The 13,001-nt window shown below is 38.9% G+C and overlaps 1 protein-coding gene across 3 annotated transcripts; it reads right to left on the reverse strand.

Annotated features, from left to right (window-relative positions):
* Positions 1-1,303: 1,303 nt before the first annotated feature.
* LOC120104080 (uncharacterized) lies at positions 1,304-8,460 on the reverse strand. 3 transcript variants are annotated; one of them, XM_039114539.3, is made up of 3 exons: positions 7,813-8,459; positions 6,860-7,060; positions 1,304-1,831 (listed from the first exon to the last, which is right to left on the reverse strand). In XM_039114539.3, exons 1-3 carry the CDS (start codon positions 8,320-8,322, stop codon positions 1,457-1,459), a joined length of 1,086 nt encoding a protein of 361 aa, XP_038970467.2. In that variant the 5' UTR covers positions 8,323-8,459; the 3' UTR covers positions 1,304-1,456. The 3 variants fall into 3 exon arrangements, with proteins under 3 accessions (XP_038970467.2, XP_038970468.2, XP_088572585.2); XM_088716459.2 differs by lacking the exon at positions 1,304-1,831 and adding an exon at positions 2,435-2,495 and having other exon boundaries at positions 7,813-8,460; XM_039114540.3 differs by lacking the exon at positions 6,860-7,060 and having other exon boundaries at positions 7,813-8,460.
* Positions 8,461-13,001: the final 4,541 nt, after the last annotated feature.

Here is a 13,001-nt window from a genome sequence, read left to right on the forward strand (position 1 = left end):
ATTTCGAACAAAACCGACTTTTTTATAACCACAGCATCAGCCGACCTTGTACAAGTTCGCCCCAGCCAAGAGGCTGACCAACCACGGTAAGTGACTCTACATCTGACTGAAGAACCCATCAACACATGCCGACAAAAACTACCAGTCTTGACAATCGACCGTCATGACAGCAAATAATTATTGTGGCAGCTTTACATCCAGCACGCGGTCAATACCGTATGCCGTCCACACGTACTGGCGTCCATGCTGTGGTTGTACGACTAGCCGCTGTCTGGCACCTAAAGTGCATCACACCAACCAAAATAACGACAAATCCAACTTCTCTATATAAAAAGACAGCCCTAAGGACCTTAGGCATAAAACAAAAATAAAAGTCCCGAAAAAAACCTGCGCCCAGCACCTCAACCAACTTGCTCAGCCAACCTTAAGTTCATCCAAACTGCATTCTAATCTCGGTCCAAATTCGGCAGCAATCAATTGTACTAAATGTTTTCAAGTTTGCAGTGCATTAAAGTATTCTCAAGTAAATTCACCAATATATTTTCAGGTGTATTTTAGTGTTCCACAAATGAGAGTTTCCTACAATATTGGAAAAAGGCATCACAATTTGACTGTACTATTTATTTTCAAAGTATTGAAAAGTGGTTGGTTCGTGCTAACCGAAGAAAACAGCAAGAAGTAGAAGATTCAAGGCAATGAAAAATAGGTAGTAGCATCTTCAACTTCTCAGAACAAACTGAAGACCAGTCCTTAAGTGAAAAGATGATGCTATCAATGTATGAAAAATATGCTGCCAAATCTTTGCATGTATTATATCCTGAAATTTCAACTATCAATCGACTGAACTGTTTCTGGACTATTTATTCTGGAGCTGGAAATGATCAGGTCAACAATTTCCATGAGAATGGTTCTCTGATGATTAAATGGGCTGGCAAAGTAACCGGAATATGCTCTTTTGAAAATCAAACATCCATACTTATTTAAAGATCAAATAATTATGAAATCGCATCTTATAATCATTATCACAATAAGCATATTTAAGAATAGAGCTTTGTTTCAGAAAAAAACACTCTAGTGCTTTTGAGTTCATTTTCGCCCAACTCTTTCCCTCAAATAAAAAGAAGAAAAAATCTTGATAGCTGACTTCATATTCTTCCTATGGTTTCCTGGTTTAAGAAAAATAATTCTCTTCATTTCCAGTGGAAATTCCAACTTTGAGACTGAGCATCTTATCCTCACCAGTTGAAAGAGCAAGATAATGACAAATTCTAGTCTATAAAGCTCAATCATTCTGAAAGCTTGGTGGCAGTAAATCTGGATCATATAACAAAAGCTAGAAAAGCATAGGAATATAAGCACAGAATTATAGAAATGTATGAGTAGTTGGAGATAGATGCTCACATCAGCTGCAGATTTTCAGTTATGCTCAAGACTAGACTGACTTCGATATATCATACTATTTACAGCTAGAAGTATAAGGAGTGCGGGAAGTAATTGAAGTTCTTTTACTGCCAGCACTCACACCAGCATCTTGGGCAGGGCATTCTCGAGCCCAGTGACCAGTCTTACCACATCTGAAGCAGGTACCAGAGCCTGAGGACACAAAATGAGTTCTCCCTATGCTTGCATAGTTATCCAATGACTGTTTGGGGCACTCCCTGGACCAATGGCCTTCTTGCCCGCATTTAAAACAAGATGAGCTGCTCTTCTCACCATTAGTTTGGCTTCCTGAGTTGTTCTTGACACCATAATATCTTGAAGCAGTTGCAGGTTGACTGGCTGCAGAGACATGCTCATTGCACCATTTAAAAAAGCCACAAGAACCTCTTCCCTACACAATAACAGTTGCAAACAAATAAAAATAAAAATAAAGATGAACCAAAACCAGCAATCTATAAGATATTCCACCATTGTTCGTAGAGTATATCAAGGCACTTAAGATGACACCCCAGGATGCGAGACAGGATCACAAGACACAAGATGCATGAGTGACCACCTGAATGGTTTTGCATACAGTAACAAATGCAAAGCTTGTGAAAGGTTTGTTGAAGGAAATTTGCTAAACAGATGGATGCAAGTAGCTCATTATAGGACTGCACTGAGTGAAGCTGCACTTTGACCCCATTGCAGCTAGTAAAATATCCGATGGTCAAAATATCACAGCTTGGTCCCATAGTGAAGTAGCTCACAGTAAAACTCCACTATGATAAGTAGCATAAATGGTTGCTTGAGATCGCAAAGCATAAAGTGAATGAGATATGGAAATCATGCAAATGGATTAGGAATTTACAATGAAAACCTAACACTTCAAAGAACTGAGAATCAACTCATAAAAGAATAATAATGAAAATGGAAAAAAAATTATCACAAAGTTTGATAATTATGATTATGAGCCAAAAAATTGTAAGAACATGCACTTACCATAATTTACCTGTCTCTGATTAATCACAGTGGCCAAATGTTTCCTAATATGGAACTGCTTTTAGTTATAGATTCTGCCAGTAAGCAGCAAGAGTACTTTTTCAGATTATTTGGTTCATTCCAAACAGAATTTAAGGCGACTCTAAATAAATTTGATACTGATGGACACTCGCATTGGCAAATTACTTTTTATATGTAGAAGTAGTTACAGTGTAGGGTCAAGCAAACAATTGAAACTAGAGCAATACTTCAAAGAGTTTTCTTGTTTTAGCTTGACAGTAATTATGGATTATCTCTCTGAAATCTACCAATCTCCTCTCACCCTAAGAGAGATCAGCTGTGAGAATTAATTTTATGTGTGATTGCGAGGAAAGATTACACAATTGCAAAATGGTACATTGTTTCCCTAACAAAACGCAAGCAACAAGCTTCTTTGAAATCTACTGACCTCCTCTGACCCTAAAAGAGTACCAATGAGAACCTAAAAGAGCAAAATTTCAAAGAGTTTTCTTGTTTTAGCTTGACAGTAATTATGCATATCTCTCCGGAATCTACCAATCTCCTCTGACCCTAAGAGAGATCAGCTGTGAGAATTAATTTTATGTGTGATTGCAAGGAAAGATTACAGAATTGCAAAATGCTACATAGTTTCCCTAACAAAACCCAAGCAACAAGCTTCTTTAAAATCTACTGACCTCCTCTAACCCTAAAAGAGTACCAATGAGAATTATTTTTATGTGTAATTGATCTCTATAAGACAGCATTTGGTTTGGGCATAAAGCAGGTATAAGGGTTGGCATCAACTTTGTACTTGCCAAACAACCTTTAAAAACTAGGCATAAGCAAGAAATAGTAATGCTTATAAACTTGCTTATGCGAGGCCTAACTAATCAAAAGGGATCCTGTCATAAGCTGTGCCTATCATAAAAGGTTGATCTATGCCTTACCCTTTTTTTTAAAATCACAATGGGCAGAATCACCCTGCAGCTTAAGCTCCTTTACAACAATTTACCCTAGCCCATTCCTTCCTAATGGCCGGTGGGTACCTCCATGCTCCATTCCATTGACTGCACTGTCTCTGTTGGCAATTCCAACAACTTTGGTCCAGAGATTGTTGATGGATCCTGTCCTCGATCTCTTCCTTCAATGTGCCCAGCCCTAGAGCCAGCCACCATTGACAGTAGGAATCTCCACACTCCACTTGCCCCATCAATAGTCCCGCCACTACTGGAGACTAGTGACCCTAGCGACAAACAGAGGATTTCATCAACCTTATCAACAGGAAAATAAGTATTTTCTTATTGCTTCTGATGCTATAAGCACTGTTTTTTTGTTAATGTTTATGGTTATGATCCTCAAATCAGTCAATCTAACATCTAGATCTTTCCTTCCAAGTTCTGATTTGGGCAGGTTGTTGCTTATTAGAGATGCCAGGGACTAGCTTGTTAAGATCCCCTAGCCCTGCCTTTTTGATAGGGTCAAAAGAGGATACACCATCTCGATGCTCCTTTCTCTTTTTTATCTTGATTCATTTAATTCTTCAAAGCATCTGAAATTGGTTTCATTGGACTGACTCCATTCAACTAATCCACAATTGGCCACCACAGAATATAAGATTCAAACAAAAATTATAAAAATAGAGATTAATCACTTTGGATTTTTGCATCTAATTTTTCTTATTTTTTACTCTCTTATAAAAAATAGAGTTGGGAAACGAGTTTCGAAAATCTCTTCGTCTCGAAGGAGTAACCTCACTCGAAGAACTAAATGGCAATGAACTGAAACAGTTTGCACTTTTCTTTTCCAATCTTAGCTCATCTTTTTTCCCAAACACAACACAAAAAAGGCATCAATAACCTCATAAAGAAATGTCATTTTTCACTATTTCCTTATCACCATACATTTACCTTTTGCAAAGATAGCATTAATGGCGGGTAGTAAGTATCAATCAAACAGTGAATAACTTCATTCACTGGTTAACTGGTTGATGGGTGACTACCAGTGGCTAAAATTATCTGGGGTTGGTAAACTATTTAGCATCCAAACACAGCCTAAGTTAATCCACTAAAATCTAAAAATAATCATAAATAAAAAGAAAATATAGAACATTGATGACTAAAATTAACTCTGTTTATGTTACAACCCTTTGATGCATCATGACAGGGATTTACATCTCCATTGGGCTGTTTAAGAAACAGTATCTCTGGTTGGATTGGGGCAATGGAAGTGGGTGAAGGCCATGGGATCTAGAGTTGATTAATAGGCAAGCATTCTTTTCCTAGCCTCAACAGGCAAGGCACTGCTTAGCTCCAGCTACCATGCAAATGCCGACTTATGAAGCCCTTGACTATCAAATATAGATGAGTTCGACGGATTGGCAAGCCCGCCGAGATTGTTCCAAACCTTGCTCCATCTCACATTTAGTCTATCCCTCTTTCCCGGAACCTTATAGATGGATTGGGTACTCGAAGCTTCATCACTCTTGCCATGAAAAATTGATTTTTTTTTTAAATTCTGACACAAGAAATGTGTTGCTTTTTCACTTGACCAATATTGATGTGCATTAGCTTGACTAGTGTCTGCTTGTTAGGCCCTAGCAAGTGGAAAAGCACCTTCCTTACATATATAGCCGCATCTTAGGGTTCCATCTAGCAAGTCATGACAATGGTTCAATTGAAGTGAATGGATAATCATTTCTTTTTTTTTCTACGACAAAATGTGCCAATTGACCTAAGTCTTATTCACCATAAAAAATAATGCAAGAACTTCTTTTCATGTCACAAATTCCAATATAGCTTAGTTTTCAATACTTTATATTGTCAAGCAATCACAAATAAAAGCACGGCCATAACCAACCTATCTTCTCCCAACTATTTCGAATCAGCTTGATGAATCCCTATTCAGCAATGATTCATTTATAGGATATTAGTTCTGAGTAGAAACATTTTCAAATCCTTTACCACAATTTCCATCAGTGTTTGCCAAACCTTTCCTTTAGCATAGATTTGAGTAACACTTTAGCATGGACCAATTTCATGTGTAACATTGCCAGCATCAATTGGGACCAAGGTACGCCGTACCGGTAGGCATACCAGTCACCTATCAGAGCGGTACGGTTCCGATTCGGACCTGTTTGAACCGGTACCAAACAGGCCAACAGACCCACACAGACGCATTTTAAATGGCCCGCACGCTGCCTCATGCGGGCGCGGTTCCCAGCTCACATCCGCGCACGCCCACGCGGACGTGAATGCCACCAAGTGGCATTAAATGCCACTCTATGGCATTAAATGGCCAGCGCGGTTCCCAACTCGTGTCCACGCGTGGTTCCCCCACGCCCACGCGGACGCGTGCGAACGCAAATGCTGTAAAATAGCATTAAATGGCCAGCGCAATGCAGCGCATAGGCACATTGCCCCACACGAGCATAGTTCCAAGTCCGAGCACAGGAAACTGTGCGCGGAAAACCGATTCCGAGCTTGTACCAGTGCAAACTGGTCCGATTTGCACTAGTACTGAGCTTGTACCGGTTGGTTCCGTCCTCTTTGGGTCGGAACCGTTTTTCACGCTTAAACCAAACCGGTCTGATACGGGCTGAACCGGCTGGTACGGGCCGGCTCAGCATACCATGGTTGGGACTGAATGTGAAAGATTTTCAATTCATATTAGATTGAGACATTGTTATAATAAACATTATGAAATTTATCCTTCTTCAAAACAATTGCATAACAAGAGAAAAGCAGGGCTAGAGCATGAAGACAACCAATAATGGATAAAGAGATTTTAGAAAACCACAAAAATGATCATGGGCAAAGGCCTTTCACTTATGAATATTTTTATCCCAGCTAATCAAATCGCCCAGCCAATTAACTTCTAGAACACTCGAGTCAAAGAAGGGAAGGAAGGAAAGAGGCAGCGACAAGCAAGGCAAGGTGGGAGGTGGATAGGAATTTTTCACAAAGATATAACCTAAAATATTAAAAAGAGACCAAAAGCTTTAACATGTAATGTGATTCATACGACAACATAATTTGGCATTAGATAGATAATGGCAGAATACCAAACAAGAGGTTAAGAAGTATGAAAAACAGATAAATTGCTCGTCCATTAAGCAGTTAAAATGGACCACGTGCATTAGTTGTGAAAAATTACAAAATTATAGTTAAAAAGATAAGATCAATCCAATGAAAAAAAAAGACATGGAATAAAAATTCAGAGGACAGTTGGAAATTAAAGACTTAAGAACTTGTGATTGACATGCTATGAAAGAAAATTGCATGAAAGCATACAAAAGAACTCTGTATCAGCCATTGATCGCCAACAATCAGTACTGGCAGGAGCAAGTAAAGAATGCAGCATGAAGATGATTATCGAATCACAGACAGGCAATTGAAGATATATGAAAGGAAAATGTGGTCTATAGTGATTATTGTCATACCTCATCAACTGGGCAACGGTAGTACTGCCTGCCTACATTTGCACCAGTTTTTGTTACCAAAACCAGGCAAGACCCAGCCCCACATGGACACAGAAGGTCTGGAACTGATAAACTGGATCGTTGATTCAAAACACTTCGAGAAGAAGGAATACTTGATGATGGATCATCGCACCACTCAAAAAAATTGCAGCCTCCATTTTCCTAGACCAACATTGCATCCATGATCCAGACATTGATATATAATTTTTAAATTTTAAAACAAATTTAGAAAATAAATATATAGTTTTTTAAAAAAAACATAATGAATCTCTGAAGGAATAAACAAGGAAGCGCATATTTGTTTTCACAGATCAATAATTTCACAATTAGTTAGTGAAATGACAGGGAATACTCATCAAAGCAGAGATGGCAACTCCAGTGACTTACTGTGCAGGAATCAAGGAGAAAATTACAACAGCACAATGCATGACACTTAGCAGTGACATCACATCTGGGGTTGAGATATGTCTATTAATATGGAGTACCAAAGAATCCCATAAAAGCAATGCTTTGTGCAATGATACATGGTTCTGTTCTTATATTTCCTCTGATGCAAGATCTAAAAGCTTCAGTTTCTCTTATTCACTTCCTCTTTGAGCAACAGTAACTCTGAACTAAAAACCTCGCTCACCATTTACAAAACAAATGATGAGATGCCAAATGAAGCAATGGATTTTTCCTCTTCCTTTCCATTCTCATTTTTCCTACTGCATAAACACTCTTAAAAGCACCGTTGGGAGAGTTAATTTAACACAGAATTCATGGCATGGAAGACACACACACACAAAAAGGAAAGAAAGAACAGCCACCGAGTGGAAATTAAAAGCAAAAAACCAACTAATGAGGAGCCATTCTCTTTGAGGCAAAACAACAAGCATCTTGTCAACCAAAGCAATCGAATACTCCAACATTACCTCCTTAACAGGACACCTGTAGAACTTGCGCCCAGGGTTCTTGACAGTATTTGAGGTCAGAACCAGACAGCTTCCAACCCCACAAGGACACGCCTTCTCCGGCACTTCCCCGTCCTCTCCGCCAACAAAAGCCACCCGGCGGGCGTGTGGCCCTTCTCCCTCTCGCCCGCTCCCAGCGGTGCAGTCCCTGGCCCAGTGGCCGGCCATGCCGCAGTTGAAGCAGGCGTTGCCATTCGAAGAGGGCGAGAAGGCGGAGGGGTTGCCACCGAGGCGGAGGCCGCCGCTGTCGTTCTTCTTCTGTTGGAACTTCAGTTCCTGCTGCTGCTGCTGCCAGAGGGAGCTGCGGCTGCCTCTGAGGGCGGCCATGTAGGAGCCCTCCTCGGCCGATAGGAGAGGGGGCGGGCCGTCGGTCGAGACCTTCCGGCGCTTGGCCTTATCTGCCCCCAAGGCTTCCGCCTCGGCCGCTTCGACCAAAGAGAGGAAACTGGCATCGTCCTCCACCTCGAGCATCTCCTCCTCCTCCTCTCTCTCTCTCTTTTGGGCCGGGTGTAGACTATATATAATTCCCGCCTGGAAGTGGTTTGGGGCGATTCGAGCTCCCGCCTTCACCCGCCTCTTCAAAATCAAATTCAGAATTTGCGGTGGAATTTTATTTTGCGGGCTTGGCTGTGCCCAGTCATATTCTGTTCCTTTTTTTGATATTAACTTTTTATTTTTCTTTTTTGAATGTAATTCCCATTTCTTTCTAAGTCAGGATGAAAAATGAATTTCCTTCATGGTATAGATCAGCCCCTCAATTGTTTTCATTGAATCTAAAAGAGATGCAATTTCTAAAGGTCACCCGTCTAACGGGATCCGATGCGTTAGTGCTGGTACAATCGTACCTCGAAAAAAAGATTGGTGCATCCCAACAAAGTCAACTCATCAATTAAATCAAGCAACAGGTCCTCCAAGCTATTTGGGCTGGAAACCAAAGACCTATTGAGGGGCTAAAAATTGAGATGCGTCAGAACTTAGGGTTCAACAAGGTATGCCTTGGATTATGTTGTGGATGCTAGCATCATATACATCTCCACGGATGAGCCACTTTGGTATCCATGATCATGCAGCTTGTGCCCTAATGGGAAAAATGTTTGCATGCCCCGCTTACCATGAGAGGAAAGCAAAATTGATAACAAGGTAATATAATAGTCCCATGTTGAATCAAATATCTGTTCATATATATATATATATATATATATATATATATATATATATATATATATATATATATATATATATATATATATTTGTTATTAGAGTTACAGTACCTAATCCAAGTAATGATGAGAAATAGAAAAACAAGGATTCTCACATCTCTTCGGATACTTCACCTCACCAAAAAGAATTCTCTCCCACTATTCACCTAACTCTCTCCTCTAATTATCAAACCATACTTACTCTCCCACTATAAGACAAAACCATCAACATTTCCTACTAAAAGATGAATATATCAATATTCCACTTTAACTAAAAAAACAAACTTAAATATATTAAGCCTAAGACTTAACCTAACTAAAAATAGACCAGACTAAAAGACAAACTATTTCAATTAGAATTAGAATAAGAAATAAAGATAAATTAAGAATAGAATTCTAGTACAAGTAGGACAAGCAATAGACTCCCAACACTCTCCCTCATTATTAAGTCCATGTTGACAATATTGGACTTGTCGATATTGTGAAATGCTATAGTAGCTATTGCCATTATTATCATAGAAACGTGCAATATGCAATGACTTGTTGAAGCAATTAAATAATAGAGCTCCTTTATTGGCTCAAACAATAAAACCTTCACCAACTCATACTCTTCGATGGATATATCAAAATCGACGATGTCCTTCAACACTTCTCCTCAGTATTCATATAGTTACTAGTCAGCTCTTCATCTTTGAGCATGCAGCTTAGACCAACGAACATCAAGTTACTAGTTGTGATCATTGCTTATTACAATATTAGTATTTATCTGCGTACAAGTAAAATTAGCAACAAATTTTGATTATATTCATATATCTCCACCTGAGCAGCTTCAAGTATCTACATACAGTTGGCTTTTACATATAAAATCAAATCCTCATGCATAAGATCCTATAACAGCTCAAACTTTGGAGTAGCTTCAAAATTAACTAACGCACTAAAAATCTTGTCAAATGCTACGACACAACAAGAATCATCCATACAAAATATATCTTCTTATTGCTTGATCTCTGAAACTACTTTAAAATTAGTCAGCTCTTCATCTTCATGGCTAACTAAATCTCCATATAAAACATCCACATATTGGATAGCTTCAACAAAAGACTCTTTTGAATGATTTGATTCCTTAATATGAATTTCTATGATCGGATCAATTGTAGCATCTTTCGACACTTTCTGATCAATTTCCAAATCAATTGATCCTTCAATTATGATCTTTTTGAAACTTGATACAGCATTCATTTGATCAAGCTCCTGCTCTAAATTTTCTTCTGAACTTGATTGATCCTTAAACTGATCAATGTCGTTATACTTTGGAATTTCTTCTATACTTGATCCAGTCTCTAATTGATCAAGCTCTCCCTGTTTCAAATCTTCAACTTTAAACCAATTTTATTCTTCTTCTAGATTTTCAGAAAAGTTTGAAACCAAAATCCACTATTCAAATAATTTTTGTTTGTAATGTCTCACCTTGTTAGAGCATAAGTGGACAACCCTAAGAATATCTTATGCTTTCTTCAACTCTTTTACATCATAAATATGGAGTTAATTTTTTTTATCAACCGAAACTTGAATAATCCATATCATCTTTCTAGATTTCAGATTCTACTTTCTTCTCCCAGCCTCATTGTTAAAAGTATCCATTGCTATCGTCTCTGACTCATCCAAAATATCCCACAAATCTTATCCTATTAAATAAGACTTGACAATAAATTTTCAAAATAGATAACACATGTTGTTCCACTTAAGGAGAGAAGTTGTAGTAAAAAAAGCAACCATATTGATATTGGTAAGGTCAAGCATGTTGAATCCATTAAGAGAGATGGTAGTAGTATTAGCTAGATGATTCATCTCTTGAATCGCCAAAACAAGAGTCTCTTTACTTGCACCACCGTAAGTAAATTACTAGAAGCTTTTTAGCCACATCAAGCTACGAGCACATAAACAATCGATCTCTAAGCCTACGGCTCTAATACTATATAGGGCTACAAACATACGAACCATCAATCTCAAAATCCATAGCTTTGATACCATATAGAACGGCGTGCTACCCAGAATAAATTGATTGCACCGGCCCAAGATCCAGAATAAACACCAAATATCAAAAAAAATATTTGCAAAAAATTACGAGAAAAGATAATAGTGAAAGAAAAAAATTAAAGGAAAAATAAAATTTTTCAAAAAGAAATAATGGCCGAAACAATTAGTTTGACTCCCTCTCTCAAAGAAGCCTCACGTCTTTTCAAGATGCTTCACCTTACCAAAAGAATTTTTTCCACTCTTTATGTAACTCTCTTCCCCTATTTATTTATTTTTTTTCTTTTTTGCTAAAAAATAGGGGAAGGTGGGAGGAAGGGACAAGCCCACCCCCGCATAGTAGCCCCCACTAGGCCCCCACCCTGCCAGGAGAATGTTCGATACGGGCAGAACTGATCGCATGTTGGGCACGCCGGCCGTTTTTACTCATACCCTCCCCACCCGTGGGCCCGGCTCAGTTACCCCTCTAGGCTCCGGCACGAATCTCCCGTGTGAGTATGTCACATCCGGCACCACCAGGGCTACCAGCGGACCAATAAGCCCTCCCAGACCCCGTGTCCAAGCAAGGAGCATCCGGTCTTCTCAATTTAATCGACGCCCGTGCGTTTCGAACTTGAAAACTTGGTTGGAAGTAAGGCCCAGTTCCACTGAGCTACCACCTCAGTGGCTCTCCCCCTATTTATAATACTACAGTTTCTTTCCCACTTCAAGACACAAATGTCAACATCTTCTGCTAAAAGAAGAATATATCAATATCCCACTCTAACTGAAAAAACAAACTCAAATATATTAAGCCTAAGGCTCAACCTAACTATAACAGGCCAATATTGAAAGACAAACTATTCCAACTAAAATTGAGATAAAAAACAAAGATAAAAATAAAATCCTCGTATAAATAGGACAAGCAATGGACTCCTAAGATACTTGTCCTTGGATTTGTTCTTTAGACCTGCATGATTATAATAGTCATAAAAGAATTCATAAAAAAAAGAACCTTATTGATCTAGGCAAAATTATATTCCAGGTTGCAAGCATCATTGTAGTCTGAACCTTTCTAGATCAAGTATCATTGTAATCTGAACCTTTCTAGATCAACTATGCGCAGATCCTTGTTCAAATTACTTTCACACTTTTTGGCGACATTCTTATGCAAATAACCGCACTTATGCTATTCTCTCTTCAAACCAGCTTGAATAGGTGCTTCTTTATACCAATGCCATGAATGAGAAAAATTATTGACATTTAGATGGCCATGCTCTCACCGCCATTCGTTCGAGCATGAGGTTCGAGATAATGCACCACCAAAAATGATTCTGCAGCCGGCTCTGGAGGCACATTCAAGCATTGAAGGAAACAGCCGTGACGACAGGGAGGAGGTGATTTCAGCAGAACTTTTTGGAACTTCTGCTGGAAACGCAGACATCAAAATGTTGGACGGTTGCTCTTGGACTTCCATTTTGTGCAGGTTGGATATTTATTTTTGGGATCCTTTGAAGTTAATTTCTTTGGTTCGCACTTGCTACGGTAGGTCTGCTCATTTGATCTCATTGTATTAGATCAGCTGCGAAGCCAATTTCAGCTTATGTCTAGCTCTTGACATACATCGAAATTTACAGTCATTCACATATATATACAGAAATGCTTAACGAACAACCTATATACTTTGATCCTGTGCATAGCTCTGAGTTTCATGCTAGTTAATCACTACTGGTGCTGAGATGATAATTTTTTTGCAGGCATCTTCCTCACATATAAACCCTGGCGACAGCCTTTTCAGCAAGAAACAAATGGCATCACATTTCCTGTCAGCTTGGTGGCAATTATTCCAAACCAAGGGACCTGAAACTTTGCTTGGAGCAGAAGTGCCCCAAAAAAGGCTATTTTGTGAATAGTGCAATTGAATCAAGGGTTTTCAGA

This window comes from Phoenix dactylifera, chromosome 1 (genome assembly GCF_051530095.1).
Source record: "Phoenix dactylifera cultivar Ajwa chromosome 1, Ajwa_hap1_PhDact_Kaust_v1.1, whole genome shotgun sequence".
Taxonomy (NCBI): domain Eukaryota; kingdom Viridiplantae; phylum Streptophyta; class Magnoliopsida; order Arecales; family Arecaceae; genus Phoenix; species Phoenix dactylifera.